Below are 21,400 nucleotides of genomic sequence, written 5' to 3'. Positions count from 1 at the left end.
GTGGTAGCCTTGAGCTGAAGAGCTTAGGACAGCACCTAGGCCCAGTTCAAGCCCCATGACTCACATATGCAAAACAAAATAATAAAGAAAAATTTAAAAATTAAAAAATAAAAAGATAGGGCCAGGAGTTTGGCTTAGTGGTTAAAGTGCTTGCCTAGCATGCATGAAGACCCGGGTTCAATTCCTCGGTACCACATATAGAAAAAAGCCGGAAGTGGTGCTGAGGCTCAAGTGGTAGAGCTCTAGCCTTGAGAAAACCCAAGGACAGTGCTCAGGCCCTGAGCTCAAGCCCAGGACTGGCAAAAAATAAAAATAAAAGAGGGAAAGATTTTATACAAAAGGTAATAAATTACAGTGGATAACAAACATACCAAGGCCAAGTAGGATGCTTCCAGCACTCCAAAAATGTTGTCTTGTCAGGTGAGGAACTGATACACCTCATCCGGTAAGGCAGGAAAATTTTTAAAAATGTACTCCAATAGATTCTCAAAAGCAACTTGGTAAACTTGCACATTTATTTCTGGGGTTAAAAAAGCACTCATTTGTTTGTTTAGCCCAGCCTGGCTTCAAACCTGTGATCCTCCATCTCAGTCTCTTGAATGCAGTGATATCTGTTTTGGCAGAAAAGTTGAATCATCACACTCTCCACTTCTGCTTGCAGTCTTGCTCAGTTGTTGGCTCTTTAAAGGAGAAGCCATAAACTGTGGTTCATTTACAGTCTTATCTCAGTAGGGTCTTGTCTCAGTTGGGAGAGCTGCGCTGAGCTTGGAATTCAACCTTGACCTCCCCTTTCTCCTTCATGAGCATCACTGTTCTTCACTCTCCCCAGTGACTATGACATTCAAACTATCAGTAGGATCTGCTCCCGTTATATATTTGCTCATTGTTAGAACTCTTCAGACAAATAAACCATAAGTACACTGTGGTTTCTACAACTACACAGTCTACCAGATTCCTTCAGCTTGGACCTCTATGTTACACAGACCACAGCCCAGGGTCATTTCCCTGATACAATCAAGTGCCAGTTTCACCTTGCAAGTAAGTCTCTACCAATGGCACCATTCCAAACCCAGCATCTGCCACTCCCACTTTCCTTTTCTCAGCTTCCAGAGAGTTAGACACTGTATCTTCCCTTGGGAGAAGCATGAACTATTATATATGCCTTTCTAGACATCTTTTTCCACAGAAAACTACAGATAACCACATTTGCAAGGCTGATAGGATTATCATGTCCTCCTAAGACAAATTGCCCTATAAATATTAATACTGTGCATTGATTCTTATCTTTCAAACTTTTTAATCACATTTAAATCCTAGAAATAATCATAAAATTGAAAATACTGCTCAGAATGAGCAGTGTTTACTATGATACAGAATGTCTATGAAAGCCTAGAATCTGAGCCATGTGTGTGTATGTACATGTGTGTATGTGCACACACGCACACATAAAGGAGAGACATCACAAAAAAAAGGGCTACCAGAAAGCAAAACATAAAATGGCTTTATGCAAATAACATGTATTTCACATAGAAAGTCTATGGTAAAAAAACTGTAATTAAAATTGAGATGTCTATAAAAATCACTCTAAAAGATATAAAAGAAAGCCAAGACAGATTTTCAATACATGAAAAATGACAATTAATCAAAACTTGACATATTGTTTAAAAAATTTTAGTCAAAGGAACATTTATTTTTAAATCATTTTAAGCCAAGTGTTATGACACATGCCTGTATTTGGGAAGAATGAGGCTGAAGCCAGCCTGGGCCCATAGCAAGACCCTGTTTCAAAACACCAAGCAAAATTGATTTAATTAATTAAGCTAATTAAGTTAATTCTACAGCTCATTCAGAAAAATAATAATAATAAAAGGCAATTTTCGCTGAACACCGGTGACTCACACCTGTAATCCTAGCTACTCAGGAAGCCAGTCCAGGCACTAAAGTGAGATTCTTATATCAAATTAACCACCAGAAAACTGGAAGTGGTGCTGTGTCTAAAGTAGTAGAACCCTAGCCTTGAGCTGAAGAGCTCAGGGACAGCACCCAGGCCTGGAGTTGAAGCCCCATGACCAACAAAAAAAAGGCAATTTTACTAGCCAAATATTAAATTTAATATAAGATGACAGTAATTAAAACAGGGTCTGTTAGCATTTAAAGAATTAAAAGTCAATTGTTACCTGGTGTATCATATATATATATATATATGTTTATTTGTTTATTTGAGATAGGGAGGAAAGAGGGGGGAAACAAGATGATTGGGATGGGGTGGGGGGAAAACTGGGACCAAAACATGAGAAGGGTTATCAATGTGCAGGAAGTAATGCACCCACTTCCTAATGACTGTAACTGTAACCCCTTTAGATATTACTTTGACAATAAAATTTTAAAATAAAATAATAAAGAATTAAAAGTCAACTGTTATGTATGTATAAAATACATACATATATGTATACATACATGTATGTATAACATTTGATCATTTAAGTTAAAATCTAAGAAGAAAGATAAAATTTCGTAAGATATCAGGAATTTTTTTTGCCAGTCCTAGGGCTTGAACTCAGGACCTGAGCACTGTCCTTGGGCTTTCTCAAGGCTGGAGCAATTCCATTTGAGCCACAGCACCACTTCTGGCTTTTTCTATGTATGTGGTATGGAGGAATCAAACCCAGGTATTCACGCTTGCTAGGTAAGCACTCTACCACTAGGCTACGCTCCCAGCCCCAGATATCAGTCAGGAAAATTTTTAACAAAAATTTGCAAAAGCAGAATCATAGTAAAAATGATTAATATTAAGAAATTAATACAGTAAAAATAAAATGCTAATAAATATAAAACTATATGAATTAATAAAGATCTTTAGTGCATTTAAGAATGATTATATTATGCTTATCAAATTAATAAATATTAAATTCCTGTGTAATGCTAATAAAAACAGGACAATGTGTTCACAATTTTTTTAAATCAAGATTTTTAGACCCTTGTTATTATGACTCAGGAAGAACATATGAAAAACCCATGAAATCCTAATAGAAACATAAGCAAGAGAGACTATAATTCACCAAAAAAGAAATAAAATAGCCACTAAATATACTAAGTGTTCAGACTTCAAAGAGGTGCAAATGTGAAGAGAGATTCATCTGCTTCCTAGCAGGTTACTGCTTCTGATTGAGAGCTCCAGGGATCTTCAATAAAGGTGTAAGTTGTAGCAATTTTTCTGGAAAGTGATTTGGATGACATATCAAATTTAGTAATGTTTTCCTCTTTCCTGGCTCATGTTTAAAAATCCCTCTTAAGGAACTAGTAGAAAGAGCCATATCAACAACTCTGCATACCAACCACATGAAAAACTTGGAAGTAGAGTCAAAATTTCATGTAAAAGCTTTTTATTCATTTTTATTTTATTTTTAGTACTGACAAATTAGAGGAAAACTTAAGCTAAACAAGTTAAGCTGGATTTATATGATATGAAAAGATGAATTATTAAAATCATATTTTTCAAGAATATGAAATTATATATTAACAATTTAAACATACAGTCCAAGTTTTAAAAAAAGCAGTAAACAAATTGTGTGCAATGTTAAAGCCATGTAGTAAATATTTCAACATGTTAACAGTAATTTAATTCTAATGGAAAGAAATGTGGGTTTTTTTCTTCTTTATACTTTGTGTGTGAATTTGTAAATACTTCATCATACTCACATATTACTTATATACTCAAAAGTAAAATAAAAAATAAAATACCACCAGAAAACCATTCTATTTTTAACAAACTCAACTCAAGCATATAACATAAAAATCTTAAGGGCCTGGAGTTTGGCCCAGTGGAGGAGTGCTTGCCTAACATGCACAAAGACTCGAGTTTGATTCCTCGGTACCACATACACAGAAAAAGTGGGAAGTGGTGCTGTGGCTCTTGAGGAAAGCCCAAAGATAGTGCTCAGTCCCTGAGTTCAGTCCCCAGGACGGGCAAAAATTAAAAATTAATAAATTAATAACCAAGAGCTATGAAAAACCTATTTGGAATAAGCCAATTAAAAAGAGTTAAGTAATATCAGCAAATCTTTAATGGAACAAAGAAGGCTCCTGATTTCCCAGTAGGAGGAGGAGAGATGAACAGGAGTCTGAAGACTTCAAGCCAGACTAATGCTAATAGAAGCCATTAGCCAGACTAAGCCTTTTCACTTTATAGAAATTCTGGAACTGTTTTAGTAGTCCTCAGATGCTTTCCAGCAGCAGAAATAACTTTGATAGAAATCTAATAATATCTCTGTGTAAGATTATGTGTTAATTCCTTAGTTTATGAGAAGAAATCACAAATAAAAGTATCTGTTGTTTCATTTGAAATGATTACATTGCCTAAACATCTAACCTTTATTTTCAGATGTTCAAAAGCAATTACTGGTAAAAATAGAATACAAATCTGCCAGGGAGGTAGTTGTGTCACAGACAAAGCATGCAAATTTGACAAGTTAACAGGACTATATGAAAAAGGATGTGAGTTCATTCCTGATGAGACTCAGACTGAGAAGGCTTCCATAATGTTTGCACAAAGTATTAACACTGTAAGTTCCTTATTTTTTTTAAATATTTTCCTCAATCGCTTATGAACTCTGTGTAATTTCTCAAAGTTTCAAGTAAATGTTATAGAAATCCTCAGCTTTGGAGAGAAATCAGTGGTTTGCTCTCTCTGAAATAAAGTCAAGGCCTCTTGTGTACCCTCTCTTCTGTTCATTCTTTCTTCTCCACAGTCTACCTTCTGCTGACTTTAACTGCTTAGAATCACTTCACATGCCCTTAAAGGCATATAAGCACATTTCGTAGATAAGACATTTACCTGAGGAGACTAGTCAGGTGTTTTTGTTAACTAACAAAAACTTGAACAGTAGTCCTTTAATTTCCAGAGAACTCATTTCAGGATGTGTATTTGCCTTTGGTTGTGAACTGACATTTACTGTATTTTAAGACTATTAATACTTGGGAATTTTTTCCACAGTCTTAGTAGTTTTAAAATGCTTCTGTTTTTTTTTCTAAAAACCAAATGGTCATAAATTGAACATGACTAATTAACTATGTCAGTGCTAAATATATAGCGCAGAGTTATGAAAGTTAAGATTAAATATATCAGGGCATGGCATAGTGGTTCATGCCTGTAATCCTAGCTACTTAGGAGGCTGAGATCTGAGGATCAAGGTTCAAAGCCAGCCCAGGCACTAAAGCCCACAAGAAAACCTGGAGTGGTGCTGTGGCTCAAGGGGTAAGGTGGTAGTCTTGAGCTGAAAAGCTCAGGGATAGCACCCAGGCCCAGAGTTGAAACCCAACAACCAAAAAAGATTAAATATATTAAATATATCAGTTAACAATTTCAGAGAGAATCCTTTTCATCTTTCAGTATCCAACTTTATCCTAGATAAAGTTATGTATTCCGTCTGGGAAAGGAGGGTGAAACAATTTGCAAGGGTCTATAAATAACAATGTGGCATCAGTCTTTAAAATTTTATGCATCATTGTGCACAGATCTGTCCTTCATTCTGACACAGAAGAGCATTTGAAGGCCTATTTAGATCCTCCAGGAGTGGTTATCAATAATATGCAGATTCATTTTGACTTACCACAGCTACATCCCAACAATACTATCTCAAGTTAAAAATGTCACAAGCAGAAATGCATCTAATACACCTGAGTATTTGTTGTTTTCCTGGTTATCATGTGTTGACCTGAAAATTGTGGCTTACTGACACTATCCTAGTATTTTGAGAAAGTGACTCCAAAAAAGATCAAAACTCAGAACAAAGTTACTACTGAACCTGTGGCTGCAGTGGCAGGACACTAGCCTTGAGTAAAAAGTATCCAAGGACAATGGCCAGGCCCTGAGTTCCAGCCCCAGGACTGGTAAAAATAAAAATAAATAAATATTTTTTTAAAGTTATTACTGAATATGTGTTTTGTTTTTGTTTGTTTGTTTGTTTGCCAGTCCTGGGCTTTGAACTCAGGGCCTACGCACAGTCCTTGGGCTTTCTTAAGGTTAGAGCTCTACCACTTGAGCTTCAGCACCACTCCTGACTGTTTTCTATGTATGTGGTATCAAGGAATCGAACCCTGGTCTTCATGCATGTTAGCCAAGTGGTCTACCACTAGGCCAAACTCCTGGCTCCTATATATGTATTTCTTTTGCACTACCACGAAGTAGAAAAATTCTAAGTTAAAAGCTGACTGTATTTTAAATTAGAGCTAAATTTGGAAACATCTGTTTAGTATTTAACACAGAACTTATATAGGTTACCTTGCTAAAAGTAGCCACTCTGATAACAGGGAAATATTACCAAAACAGATGACTTGAAAAATGCAAATGAAAAAAACATTGAATCTTTTGTGACTATTAATTGCTTTCTAAATTACTATAATCCTGGTTATTTAGGCTTTTAGTAAAAATGATAAAACTCTAAAGTTTCCAAGAGGAGAAAATAGGCTGCTTCTTTTTGTACTGTTTCTTTCCTCCAAATAACAAAGATATGAACAACAAAGAAAAAAGGAAATTTGTGATTGTATTCGTATCAATATCCTTGCATGTTTTAGTGTAATTTTTGCATAATAACTGTCACTGCTTTGTAAATGAAAAAATGAGGTTCAGCTGGATGCCAGTGGTTCATGTCATAGCCTGTGGAAAACTGGGAACACACAGAGGGTCTTATTTACAGGTGAAAAAGAAAGACTGGTGGAGGTGGATCAATCAGAGAGCAGCAAGATAGGAAGTGAGATAAGAGATTGCTGAGTCAGAGGGAGGGCCCTCTAGGGCATGAATGATGGAGAGTCCATTGTAAAGAAGGGGTAAGGTGAAGAACTGGAAATATTGTAAAGTGTACAGATCTTGGTTATTTTGTAGGAGAAAAAAGGCAGGAAATCTCCCATTTTCTGTATCAGGTGACTGGGCGCACAGGGTTGAAACCAAGTTAGGAAATACATGAAGAGGACTGGGAGAAATGTGATGAGATTGTTGATGAATGTGTGGAGCTGGAAGAATCTGGGATACCTGAATGGATTTTAGAGAGAGTTAGCATGTTGAATGTTGGACGTTGGAGGCTGGGATGTTGGTCAGTGGGTAGAAAGGAGAGTAGTGGGATTCTATGATACAAGGATGGAGAGTGGCTTAGGGAGTGATGATGGCTTGAAACAAACAAATCTGAGGAGTGGGAAAGAAGCCACCTAGATCACATAAATGCATTGTGGAAAAGCACTAAAGTTTCAGGGAAGTTAAAGGCATGATTTGAGACAGTACTTGGCACCTTGACTGTGATTTTTTCTCTAGCAGTGACCTCTAGTAACTGTGGGACTCAGGCACCATGATAGGTAGGCAACCCAGCGTAGGGAGAGGGACAAGTGATTTAATGATCAGCATCTTACTGTTACCTATGTTGTTTAATTGACAATTTCAGGTGGTAGAATTCTGCACAGAAAAGAACCACAATGCTGAAGCCCCAAACCTGCAAAACCAAAAATGCAATCTCCGGAGCACTTGGGAAGTCATCAGAGATTCTGAAGACTTTAAGAAAACCACTCCTATGAACACTCAGCCACCCAAGCCCACCTTCTCATTACTGCAGATTGGAAAAAGAATCGTGTGTTTGGTCCTTGATAAGTCTGGAAGCATGTCTGTACGTTCACTGACCTGGGGTCCTCCCGGTGCCAATCATAGATATGTGTCAGATATAATCTGAATCACAACTTCTAACTAGCTGGGCTTCAATATAACAACATTGTCAAAGTTGTCACGATAGTATTGCATCACAGAAGCTCAGTCCTTCATTCCATGCGTTCAGTATCAACAGTCTCATTTGCCACATCAAACTGCCGTCAATTTATGAGCAAAGATCTGGTGAAGTATATAAGCTCCATATTTATATTTTTGTGTGTCAGTATTGAAGTTTGAACCCAGGGCCAGGGCACTGACCTTGAACTTTTGTGCCCACTTGAGGCACAGCTTCACTTCTGGCTTTTTGGTGGTTAATTGGAGTTAAGAGGCTCACAGACTTTCCTGCTTTGGGCTGGCTTTGAACTGGGATCCTCAGATCTCAGCCTCCTGTGCAGTGAAGATTATACTTGTGAGCCATTTGGCACCTGATTAGTTAAGATTCTCTAACAACCCATAGGCCTACAATCCCACAGATGATTTACCTAGAACTATTAATGAGAACAAGCATGTATTTCCATGATTGTGCCATATGGTTCCATCTTTTGCTTTTCATGCAAAGGCTATCTGAAGATGCCACAAATCAAAATGAAAAATTCCCTATGAGAAATGTGTCTCAGCTGCTTGTCATTTATTCTGCATTTTGACACAGTCATTCCCAAATGCCATCTAGCCTGCTGTGTTATTTATCTGTTCACATGCGTTCAATCTGACTGCTTTTCCTCTATTTGTCCAACCAGACTGGCGATCGCCTTAACAGAATGAATCAAGCAAGCAAGCTATTCCTGCTGCAGACGGTGGAGCTGGGGTCCTGGGTGGGGATGGTGATGTTTGACGGAGCTGCCTTCGTACAAAGTGAACTCAGAGAGATAAACAGTGGGACAGACAGGGATGCGCTCACTAGACGCTTACCCACTGTAGCAGCAGGAGGGACGTCCATCTGTTCTGGACTTCGTTCGGCATTTACTGTAAGATGTGCTCCACTACTGTAGTTTCTCAGTGTTCTCAGTGCTTGTGACTTTTGTTCCATGAAATGTCCATTTCCAGTTGAATCTAATGAAATTAGACAACCAAGGACAAATCAAATGATACAAAGTCAAAGCCCTCCAAAACTAGTATTAGCTCATTCATTCAAGCCTTGTTGGTTTTCTGCATCAGTACATTCATCCTTTTGTGTATGTATGTCTGCAATCAAGTATTTTTCTATGCGATAGGCACTAAGACTACTGGAAAAGCCAAGCAGGTACCATACCTCTGTCACAGAGCTTATAATTTTTCGGGGGGGGGGGATGCGTTTATCACATAATAACACACACCACAAGTGTGTAATAAGTGAGTAGTAGAAGAAAAGGTACACAAAGACCCAAGAGTGTCATCTTTACTTATGTATTTATGTATTCTCACTGGTGTGTGTGTGTGTGTGTGTGTGTGTGTGTGGTGCCAGTATTGGGGCTTAAACTAAATATGGATAATAGACAGACAGAGAAACAGGCAGGTGGATAGATAGATGAGTGATTGATTTGTAACAGGAACCCAATACATACATTCATAGAACCAAAATGTTTTGTCTTCATCAGAAGGGATATTAAAAGTTTTAACTCCCATTATGATCTGGTTAACAGCCAGTCAGAACCAATACCCATCACAAGTTAATAGTGTCAGACTACTGAATGTTATCCAAGCTACAATTTCTTCTAGGTACAATATTTTCCAAATAATCCCCATTATAGGGATGTTCTTTGAAGGCATCTTGGCATTTCTGGAAGTCTGTCAAGGAGAGATCAGGTAATAAAAGCTAGAAAAATGTTTGCTATCACCCCAGCACTGCTCATCTCTAGAATGGCCCTTCCTCACAGCTCCTCTGAGAGAAAAGACCAAGTGAAGTTCCATGAGGTTGCTGTGAACCTTCATTGCGGTAAAACTGACGGATACTTGAATACTCCCAGACATTGGTGTTTTCCCCCTCTGGAATGTCTTGCCCATGTAATTGCAGCTTTCACAAATATCTTGGCCACTCAAGACTGCTACCTCAAGCTCTGAATCTTGTCTTTAGGTGATTAGGAAGAAATACCCAACTGATGGCTCTGAAATTGTGCTGCTGACAGATGGGGAGGACAACACTATAAGTGGGTGCTTTAATGAGGTGAAGCAAAGTGGAGCCATCATCCACACAATCGCTCTGGGGCCTTCTGCAGCTAAAGAATTAGAGCAGTTGTCCAAAATGACTGGTAAGAAATGACCTGCAGAGGCCTGCTGCTTTGTCTTGTCAGGGAAGGAGGGAGCAAGAGGCAGGTGGGATGAGAAGACACATGGTAAGCACTAATTAGTTCCCCTTCCACAAAATGGTCCATAGAGCTGATCCAGGAAATGTAGCACACAAGGCAATTTCTTTACAAAACATTAAGTAATCTGTCTAAATCTCATATGCAAACATACAGACAGATGGCTAAAATTAGATCCTATACTTCCCTGGCTTATGTTGCAAAGTAGATGAGCACATATTTTTTTCTTTTTTTTAACTTAAGGATACAAATTATGACACTGGTTAGTTTTCTAGGGCAGCAAAAATGATAGGACTGTTTGAGCCCAATATCACTTTTTCTAGACTGGATTTCCTAGGAGTAGAGTCTAAGACAGCGATCTGGGGACATGTAGCTTGTGGAAGGAAAGCTCTCAGGAAAAAAAGGAGGAAAGGAAGGATAGAGCAGGGGAAAGGGCTCAGCGTGGATGCAGTCTTAGAGTTTAACCAAAAGGTTGACCATATATAAGGCCCTGGCCCAGGCACTGTATCACAGAGTTGATCACAGCTTGAGGCAACAAGGTTGCCTTTTGTATTGCTGCCTTGATCAGTCAACGGCCATGAACAGTCAGAGAAGCAACACATAGGTGAAAGATGTGTCATTTGTCTAGGCAGGGAAGTCTTGTTTAGTATGACTTTTTCTGGTAAAGGAGGCACCTAGAAGCCATTAGTAGCCAACACTTAGAGCGGGAGGCACACATCAGGCTAAGGGGCTATTGGGTTGTCAGCAGTGCTGTGAGAATTCTTTCATGACTTGAGTTGGTATGTAAATAGTTTAAAAAGTGATTTTACATTACCGTCATAGTAATACTATTCCTAAATAACCCACCATTGCCAGGGCTTGTATATTATCTCACTTTTACTATGTATATTCCTTTTCTGTCACTATCCCTTTGTCTTCTTATTTCTTGCCATAGTTACACACACACACACACTCAAAAGCCAAGTAAATAACAGTAAAAGTCAAGTTGCTTAGAATAAGTCTTATCCATTTTTTGAAAGTACCAGACCTTTACAATGTAGATTATGTGATAGTAATGTTGGCCTCTGAGAGATCTGTGACTAATTTGCAGGTAGGTGAAGTAGCCAAATGACAGAGATGTGACTTCCATAATTTCTGGCTAGAACTAAAACTTCTGAACTTCTGAACTTCTGAACTTCTGAATTATTTGGGAATAGAGTTGATGTTGATTTTTACCTCAATAGCACAGTGGAATATTTATTTTGCGCATTCTGTTACTTTAGCAACAGCTTTGCCAGGAAGCAAATACTGAAAGTAACTTCTAATAATATCGTTGCATTTTAGGAGGATTGCAAACATCTGCCTCAGATCAGGCTCAAAACAATGGCCTAATTGATGCCTTTGCAGCCCTCTCATCAGGAAACGGAGCTCTCTCCCAGCACTCCATCCAGGTTGGCATTCTTACTATTGGGGTTTTCATGTTTATTCATATTTTTTGCCAAAATGGAGAAAATAATGATTAAGCCCTTCAAGTTCTGCATTCTTCTGGTCAACTAGAAAGTTCAGCCTGAGGTTAGAAAATATTCTCGCAGTACAACATTATCTGTACAAAAAAACTTACCTTTACTTGTTTGGAAACTCAGTTTATCTCTCATTGCACAGTCCAAAAAACATAATCTACTAACAAGATCGAGAACTTGGGATCCTGGCACAGAACTTTCTTCAGAATAGATCATCTCAATCACAAATTTTCTGAGACAAGTATTCTGAGATTCTCTTACTCTGTTTTCAAATTCCTGAACGTTTCCCAGGATTTCCACCTAATAGAGGGAAAGCACTCTGCACTGTGGGATGCCCTTGGGACTATCCAAACACCTAGCTGTCCATCTTGGACAACTAAAAACCAGAAAAATAGTTCTCATAGATATAACTGATTCTGAAATTTCAAGGAAACCAAGTTATCTTTCAAATTATTGAGACAATTTTTAAAGGATATATATTTTTTCAAATGCTTTTATTGTAGCTGTAGAAATCATTCACCTATTATATTTTAAATTATATGAAGTAAACAACCACTAGTATGAATTGTTACTTTTATTGTAAAAGTTTGGGTTGATGTGAAGGAATAATAATAATAATAATAAAACCTAAATGACAGATTTCAAAACAATAGTCTTTTAGGTCAATGAAAGTAGCATTTATTCAGTCTCAGATAATAGCAGTTATGCCTATCTCTATTATCCTGAGTCAGATGTAGAAATCAAACAAAAGGCCTAGTTTTTGTTTTGTTTTTGTCTTTTTTTTTTTTTTTTGGCCAGTCCTGGGCTTGAGCTCAGCTCAGGGCCTGAGCACTGTCCTTGGATTTTTCTCAAGGCTAGAACTCTACCACTTGAGCCTCAGCACCACTTCTGGCTTTTTCTAAGTATGTGGTACCAAGGAATCGAACCCGGCTCTTCGTGCATGCTAAGCAAGCACTCTACCACTAGGCAAACTCCAGGCCAAAAGGCCTAGTTTAAAAAAAAAAAAAGGAGCAAATACTAGCAAAGTAGTTAAAAAGGACAATGCCTAATGGATGCGGTGCCTCACGCCTGTAATCCTAGGTACTCAGGAGTCTGAGATCTGAGGATCCCAATTCAAAGCCAGCCTGGGCACTAAAGTCCATGAGACTCTTATCTCCAATTAACCACCAGAAAACTAGAAGTGGCGCTGTGGCTCAAGGGGTAGGGTGGTAATGTTGAACTGAAAAGCTCAGGGATAGCACCCAGGCCCATAGTTCAAGTCCCATAACTGACAAAAAAAAGAGGGGGGGGAAGCAAAGAGTATCTACAAATAATTTTTGTATCTAAGGCACCAAGAGGAGAAAGAGAAGGGGAAAAAATGAGAACTTAGCAGGTCCTATTTAGCAACTTGTCACATAAAAACAGATGTAAAGGCCCTTACACTTAAAATTATTATTAATCTGCCTACCAAACTAGAACCCTAACAGCATAATCAGCTTATGTAGGTATCAACTCATTAGGAATAATTGAAAACTGTCTAGCTAACAACTCTCAAACTACATTTCTTGCACAAATCATGTTAAATCCTTCCCAACTTCAATCCTTGCACTGCAGTTCCTCTTTTACAGTTCAAGCCATCTTCCTAGGGACAGCCATGATACTTTGCCTAGTTATGTGTTATCTGTAATTTAAACAGTCTCTGTGCAGGTAAGATACAAGACTGTATCTGGTAAAAGAAATGAACTGTGGGGCCGGGAGTTTGGTCTAGTGGTAGAGTGCTTGCCTAGAATGCATGAAGACCTGAGTTCGATTCTTCAGTACCACATACATAGAAAAAAGCTGAAAGTGGTACTGTGGCTCTAGTGGTAGAGCACTGACATTGAGAAAGCCCAAGGACAGTGTTCCAGTCCCTGAGTTCAAGCGCCAGGGCTGGCAAAAAAATTTTTAAAAAAAGAAATGAACTGTGCACTCACTTGATGTGAATAAAGCACAGTGTAATAAACATCAAAGGACTGATAGGAACAAAGTCCTCTAGGAGTTTTCAGGAAGGAGAGATGATTGACATCTAACAAGTAAGATGAACATCAGAGACAGCTTCATGAAGAAAGAGAATTCTGCATGATGAGGAAGCCTTAGATATCTAGGAAAAACAGCATGATGAAGTCAAGGATTCTTAAGAATCCTTTGAGAAGTCCTCCTGCCGTGGCAAAGGAAGAAATACTATGGAATTAATTACAATAAAAATATATTTAAAAAAATACTATGGAAACAGGGGCTCAAATTATAATTCAAAAGTATACCAGAGAAAGACAAACCAAGAACTAGGAAATTGCTCATGGCTTCTTGACAGGCATGTGGCAATTGCAGTCGAGTAGAAAAGACCATGAGACCTTTCTCTAGAAAGTAAAGAGGTGTTTTTCTTAACAGCTGGAAAGTAAGGGATTGACTCTCCAGAACACCCAATGGATGAATGGCACAGTGATCGTGGACAGCACTGTGGGAAATGACACTTTGTTTCTTATCACCTGGACAACACAGCCTCCCCAAATCCTTCTCTGGGATCCTAGTGGAAAGAAACAAGACGGCTTGGTAGTGGACAAAAATACCAAAATGGCCTACCTTCTCGTCCCAGGCACTGCCACGGTATGGGGATTCTTATTTCTTGCTTACAGTTTGACAAAATCAAACAAATTGTTTTACAGGACGGACAGGGATGGCTTTTAAAAATGGCAGTGTTTGCTATGAGAAAAGTCAGTACTGCCTTAAGAGAAAAATAAGCCAGACTCTGGTGGCTCTCACCTGTGATCCTAGCAACTCAGGAGACTGACATATGAGAATTCTGGTTCAAAGACAGCCCATGCAGGCAAGTCCAACTTAACACAACAACAACAAAAAAAACCCAAACAAATAGAACTGTGGCTCAAGTGGAAAAGCTTTGAGCAAAACACACTCAGAGACAGCACCCAGGCCCTGAGTTGAAGTCTCAGTTAATAGGCACACATATATCAGAAGTGAAGACAGACACTAAAACTTTTCATCCATTGAAAAAAATCATTCTATTTGCCAGCAAGTCAAGAGAAAAGGAAATTAGTGATATTTTATAAAGATGGTAGTAAAAGGGAACTATTTCCTTTACCTCAGAAACATCTCTTAAAAATCTACACAATGGGACTAGGAGTAGAGCCTAGTGATAGAGTGATCACTTAGCATGACTAAAGCCCTGGGTTCAATTCCTCAGTACCACATACACAAAAAAAGACAGAAGTGGCACTGTGGCTCAAGTGGCAGAGTGCTAGCCTTGAGCAAAAAATATCCAAGGACAGGGCCCAGGTCCTGAGTTCAAGCCCACCAGGACTGGCAAAAAAAATAATACAAAAACAAAAATCTAGAGAATGGCCAGGCTCCAGTGGCTCACTGCAATCCTAAGGAGGCTGAGATCTAGGAATCAAGGTTCAAAGCCAGCCCGAGGAAGGTAATTCCCCTTGAGGGATAAATCCCAGGTCCTGAGTTCAAGCCCCATGACACACTCTCTCTCTCTCTCTCTCTCTCTCTCTCTCTCTCTCTCTCTCTCTATATATATATATATATATATATATATATGTATATATATATATATATATATGCAGCAGATAGGCTTTCCTACAGGTGGCACTTTCCTTTGTTTCCAACTCTGTGCACGTGACCCCCTTCTCTAGCAGTCCCTATGCAGCACTTGTAATCCAAGTAACTAACCCACCTTGGGGAGGGGGAGGTCTGGCAGGCTCTGAGGTCATCACTGTGGCCATACCTCCTTCCCTGCCCTCTCCCTATATAACCAGTCTCCAAGATTAGCTCCACTCTTTTCCCTTGTTCAGCTCCTGAACACTTCCATCTTGTGCAGGCCAACAGTATGCTCTCCCCCAATAAACTCTTTTCTGTCTAAACCATGTGGCCATCTCCTTTCAGTGAACCTTACAGTACTGAAGTCAGGTCTTTGTTACCCACAGTTGCTCATGAGAATATCTTCATCTGTTTTGGTCAGGTTGGTGTTTGGAAATACAGTCTGCAAGCAAGTTCACAAACCCTGACTCTAACTGTCACCTCCCGTGCATCAAGTGCTACCCTGCCTCCAATTACAGTGACCTCCAGGATGAACAAGGACACAGGCAAATTCCCCAGTCCTATGGTAGTTTATGCAACTATTCGCCACGGGGCTTCCCCTGTCCTCAGGGCCAGAGTCACAGCCTTGATCGAATCTGTGAATGGAAAAACAATTTCCTTGGAATTACTGGACAACGGAGCAGGTAAGCATCAAGAAAATCAGAAAAACATCTCTCTTTCCAATAAGCAATCAGAGAATGACAGGAAAGATAGCTAAAAGCAAAGCACCTGGCACTGGGAATTTGAGTGAATAAATTCTCTGCTTCTCCTTAATCCATTATTCTAAAATGCTGGAAAACATGAGGAAGACCCTACCTCTAGCTTTTACAAGGTTTAAATGGGGAGTTGTCAGACCACCAAACTAGTATTTCATATTAAGTATTCCCTAGGTAGATAGATAATAATGTATAAAAGACATAAACAAAACTACATTATAAATCTATGAATGATTTTTTAGTACTGTTACTAAAACTTGAATTTAGGGTTTCATTGCTCTTAGTGCTTTGTTGTCTGTTGCTTATAGTGGCATTCTTCTACCTGAACTATGCCTCCACATTATCATTTTGCCAATTAATTGGAGATGGAGTCTCATATACTGTTCTACCTTGGCTGGCTTCAAACCACAATTCTGAACTTCTCTTTGCTTTAAGAAAATTAATCCAACCCAGGCATGGTGGCTCACACCTATAATCCTAGCCACTCAGGAGGCAGAGATCTGAGGATCAATGTTCAAAGCACAAAAGGACCTGAGACTCATCTCCAATCAACCTCTAGAAAATAGGAAGTGGGGTTTGGCTCAAGGATAGGGTGGTAGCCTTGAGCTGAAGAGCTCAGGGACAATGCTGGAGTTCAAGCCCCATGAACCACAAAAAATAAAATAAAATAAAATAAAAAGAGAAAGAAATAAGATTAATCCAAAAATAGATTGGAAACCTACAAATATCCCATTACCTTTAGGATATTCATTAATTTGTTCATCTCACTGTCAAGGTGCTGATGCTACCAAAGATGATGGTGTCTACTCAAGATATTTTACAGCTTATGAAGCAAATGGTAGATATAGCGTGAAAATATGGGCTCTGGGAGGAAAAAATGAAGCCACACAGACAGCAATGCCTCAGCAGAATGGAGTCAGGTACATCCCTGGCTGGATTGAGAATGGTAAGGAAACTAAGTAGATTGACTGGTTGAGTAAAATAATTTGGGATCAAGAGGAAAGCATTAAGCCTGGGAGATGGGATAATGCTGGATCACTCATGATCATTCAACATCAGCTCTATTGACATTTTGATCCTCTGTTGCTGGCCATTTATTTGTGCATTATAGCATCGCTGGCCTTTACCCGCTGGATGTCAGTAGCAGCCCTCCCTGCCCAGTTATGACAATCAGAATATTCCCTACCATATTCCATTGTCCTGCAATGGGGAAAAAAAACCCCCACTTGAAAAGTCACTAGAGAGAACACAGCTTTTGATTGCCTTGGTTGAAGTCCTACTCTTTTATCAAATAATATATATATATTATCTTTGTCCTTCCTTTCCTTCCATTTTAACATAGGATCTGTGATGAGAAATAAAGCCGTATGTATACCCAATATAATGCCACTGGCAAATAGCAAGTGTTCAATAAATGATTTATCATTTGCAATAAACTTAAAAGGATTTTGTAATGAAACTCCTACTGTTAATGACACTTCCACAAAACAAAAAGATATAATAATTCAGGGCTTATTATCTATTTCAATTATCATTCACAATTAGCCTACTGTCTCCATTTCCTTCTATTTTCTCCTGTGTAGAAAGGAGAATAGTAGACAAAGCTCCCAGTTATAAGCCCACATGTTCACTAAGAACACATGTGTCAAGTGGAAAAAATGATGTCCAGAAAACAGACAATTCTGATGTAACCTGGTATGGGGTTTTATCACCAAACATTTGAAGTGAATTTTGTTGGTTGGTAGGGGGGAAAGGAAAGAGAAGAATGGAAAGCCGCTGATTCAGTGACAAATAAAGGTGCATAGCCATTTTGTGGTGTTGCTTACTATATTTGGAGTACTTTTTAATACAGGTGAAATCAAGTGGAATCCACCATATCCTGAAACAAATAACAAACTTCAAGTGAAACAAGTATGCTTCAGCAGAACTTCTTCAGGAGGTTCGTTTGTGGCCTCCAATGTCCCAAAAGCTTCCATCCCTGACCTCTTTCCACCTTGCCAAATCACTGACCTGAAGGCAAAACTCCAAGGGGATAATCTCATCAATCTAACTTGGACAGCTCCTGGAGATGACTATGACCATGGGCAAGGTAAGTGGAACGTGAAGGAGCGTCCAGCCAAGCAGAGGCAAAGGAGGAGATGGACCAGAGGGAGTGTTAAGAGGCAGGAGGGGGCGGCTAGTAGGGAGAATGTCTTCTTAAATGAAAAGTCAGGATTCTTAGATATGCAAATTTTAAAACATGAAAAGCTATGAGGAGTAAGAAGTTATAGGCAGGAATGACCAACTTGCAGGATTTTTCTTTTTGTCAAATGGTGAGTCTTAAAGGAAATCCAATTTTCACTGGTGAGTCCTGGAGAAATAGAATAATACATGAGTGAGAACTCTTGACAGACTTCACTTCTCATCCCGTGGGCTGTCAATTTGGCAGCATACATATCACATGAATACATCTCAGAAATGGAGAATCCCAGTCCTGCCTCAGAACTTATAAACCAGAATCTGTGTTTTGAGATCTCCTATGTGATTTCTATGCAGATGAATGTTTAAGAAGCATTGGCATAAAAATAACTCTTTAAATAATAAGATAACAATCTCCTCTGTCAGCCAAGTCCATGGCCCAAAAATTCTAACAAAGGCTTTAAGTCACAACCAATCCAATTTTACATTTACTGCTTTGTCAGGATATATAAACTGTTAAGGGGAGCAGGGAGTGTTAAGGGGAGGAGGGACTGTGGAAGGTCGTCAATGGTACAGCCCAGCCACCTTTGCCCTTCTAGGGAGGGGCAACCTTGACCTTCTCCCCACCCCCACGAGGAGGGATATCCGCTTGGGTGGGGGTGGGCCTGCTTTGTGTGGAGACCTTCCCAATTTGTGTGCCAATTCCAACTAAGGTAATAGGTAAATTTAAACACTGGGCTGCAACCCTATTGACTACCTGCTTGTGGCCGGAGCTGGCTATGGTCCCTCTGTGTATGTGACTATCCCATTGGCCACCTGTGTGTGGCCAGATTCGACCACATGGGTTTTGCCCTTAAAAACTCAACGTGAGCGCTGCTTGGGGTCACAGTGTCAGCTCCCGAGTCTGCACTGTGTCCCTGGACTGGTCAGTTCACCATCTACTTCCCCAATAAATCCACCTTTTTATAAGAGACTGTCTCTGTGTGGTGGACTCTGGTGGGACGTGGAATCCCCACCTGGAGGGATGTGGAATCCCCTCCTCCTGACCCCATAACATAAACAAGAAAATAAAAGAGTTATTAACTCCTATAATATGAAACACTAAATCCATTTATCACTGGAACTCTATTGGATGATATTTTTTCTTTTCTTTTCTTTTTTGTGGGTCATGGGGCTTGAACTCTGGGCCTGGGAGCTGTTCCTGAGCTCTTCAGCTCAAGGCTACTGTCCTACCCTTGAACCACAGCCCCACTTCCCATTTTCTAATGAATAATTGGAGATAAGAGTCTCAAGGCTTGGTAGTGCCAGGTTAACTTTGAACCTCAGTTCTCAGATCTCAGCCTTCTATAACAATATAATGTCTAATAGACTCTTAGAGCTTCAAATTTGAGAGTTAACAATTCACATCCTCTTTCCATTTTTTCCCTTTTAGCTCACAAGTACATCATTCGAATAAGTACAAGTATTCTTGATCTGAGAGACAAGTTCAATGATTCAGTTCAAGTTAACACAACTGGTCTCATCCCAAAGGAAGCCAACTCTGAGGAAGTCTTTGTGTTTCAACCAGAAAACATCATTTTTGAAAATGGCACTGATCTTTTCATTGCTATTCAGGCTGTTGATAAAGTGAATCTGAAATCAGAAATATCCAATATTGCCCAGGTCTCTCTGCTTATTCCTCCTCCAGAGTCACCTAGTCCCACTGATAGCGGTACTATTTGTCTTCAAGTCAATAGCACTAATTCTGGACTTCAATTTTTTAAAATTATGTGGAAGTGGATTGGAGAAATGCAAGTGTCACTAGGTTTGCACTGAGTTTTTATGAAATATATCAAATGAATACTCCTTTCTTTTGGATTATTTGAAGTTTCTAAAATGTACTTTAGACTTCCTGTAGAGGGCAGTGTAATAAAATAAAAATGAAGCAACTCATGTGCATACTAAAATCATTTAAAACATAATTATTGCTGTCTTTTAATAATGACTTTGACTACTAAATGCAAGTGGTGCTTGCATCAATCAGTGGGAATATTGGGAATATGTCTTAACACATTTTAAAGAGCTCTGACAGCTAAAAGGGGCATGCAGTTCCACCTAATCTAATAGAATTTGCTAGGAGTTGTTTTCTTTTGAAGGATGCCAGAAATATCCAAACCAAATTATTTCAAGATAAAAGGCCTGACTTCATTACTTAGGAGCTTTAGAACAACGTTACCAAGAATCTGCCTCATTTTCTGTAGATCTAGCAACATGATGTATAAAGGTACATTGTATATAGAAATACAGTGTATATAGAAATAACTGGATCTAAGGAGTCTACGTATAGCAACACATATTATGTGCATGAAATTACACGTGTGTGTCAGTACCCTCTTAGAACCACGGTGGTGGAAGTGGGGTAGGAAAGGGAGCTGCAGGCCAAGTGATTGAGAAATGCACCTATATTTTATATTTTGTGCCAAGTGCTCCATTAATGATCTATGTACATTCGCTTATGTAATTCAATTCATTCATCAAATATATGTTCATCTGCTGTTAACTATACTTCAGTGCTACACAAAGCCCTGAGAACACAAAAATAAGTAAAAAGTTTTTTCCCCCCTAAAGTAATAAAGATTCTTTGGGGATTTGTTTCTGAAATCAGAACACAGCTTGCATTAAAAGGAGATTCTAAGGATAGTATAATGGGCTGAAAAAGGGTAGGATAAGCTAAGTCAGGACAGACAAAAGGAGCAGAAAGCAAAAGGAGAAAAGGGTACAAATGTAGACCCATTACATGGTACTCACACATTGCCCGAGATGGTATTAGTGTGAAGAGGGTTTCAGGCCCTCAGTTCCAACTATTGTTCTGTGGTACCTCTGTGAATGAGTTCCCCCTACAGGCACTAAACATCAGGTCCTATGTGATATCTTATGTTCCAATATCCTATGCTAACCACAACTTGCAAACTCTCTGAGTTGCTCACTTCCCCACTGAGCTGGCTTTTTAATTGCATGATGGTGCTTATCACTCAACAGTGTCTCTTTTTTAACCTGGTACATCATCATCATCATCTCTCTATACCCTGTAGATGACTTGGTGCATCAATGCAACTTCCTCCTTTACAACTCCTTCATGTTGACACCTCTGCCTCTGCTTGTCACCTCTTGTCACGCTTGTTCTGAAAATATTTACTTTTGCATTAAGTATTGCAGGGTGGCTTGAGACCTTTGTTTATCCATTCAACATATACCTACAAGCACCTGTATTGTAGCCTAAGCTCTGTGTCAGATGCTAAAAACATGGGTAAATAAATTACAGAAAGAGAGAAAGAGTGTACACTCATTTTTTTCATTATTACTTTAACTACAAGACACATGACCTCAATGAATTCAACTGGCCCTAAAATGAGGAAAGAAAAATCTTTGAGTTGGAAAACCTAC

General features: G+C 39.1%; 2 protein-coding genes across 2 annotated transcripts in view; one reads left to right on the top strand and one right to left on the bottom strand.

Annotated features, from left to right (window-relative positions):
- The window catches only part of Odf2l (outer dense fiber of sperm tails 2 like), a 108,127-nt gene extending 100,163 nt beyond the window's left edge, over positions 1-7,964 (bottom strand). The window contains exon 1 of the mRNA XM_090334477.1: positions 7,946-7,964. The gene's annotated coding sequence lies outside the window, so the exon portion shown is untranslated. The remainder of the gene's footprint in view (positions 1-7,945) is intronic.
- Positions 1-19,968, top strand: part of Clca1 (chloride channel accessory 1) — a 29,724-nt gene extending 9,756 nt beyond the window's left edge. The window contains exons 5-14 of the mRNA XM_090334468.1: positions 4,382-4,562; positions 7,431-7,649; positions 8,425-8,652; positions 9,738-9,912; positions 11,290-11,396; positions 13,872-14,087; positions 15,466-15,727; positions 16,575-16,745; positions 17,652-17,888; positions 19,410-19,968. Of these exons, the coding sequence (XP_090190594.1) occupies positions 4,382-4,562; positions 7,431-7,649; positions 8,425-8,652; positions 9,738-9,912; positions 11,290-11,396; positions 13,872-14,087; positions 15,466-15,727; positions 16,575-16,745; positions 17,652-17,888; positions 19,410-19,792 (2,179 nt within the window). The 3' untranslated portion in view covers positions 19,793-19,968. The remainder of the gene's footprint in view (positions 1-4,381; positions 4,563-7,430; positions 7,650-8,424; positions 8,653-9,737; positions 9,913-11,289; positions 11,397-13,871; positions 14,088-15,465; positions 15,728-16,574; positions 16,746-17,651; positions 17,889-19,409) is intronic.
- Positions 19,969-21,400: the final 1,432 nt, after the last annotated feature.

Source organism: Megascapheus bottae, chromosome 6 (genome assembly GCF_031878675.1).
Source record: "Megascapheus bottae isolate mThoBot1 chromosome 6, mThoBot2.hap1, whole genome shotgun sequence".
NCBI classification, from domain to species: Eukaryota; Metazoa; Chordata; class Mammalia; order Rodentia; family Geomyidae; genus Megascapheus; species Megascapheus bottae.
Note: the sequence above shows the minus strand (reverse complement) of the source record. Positions and strands in the feature narration are given on the sequence as shown.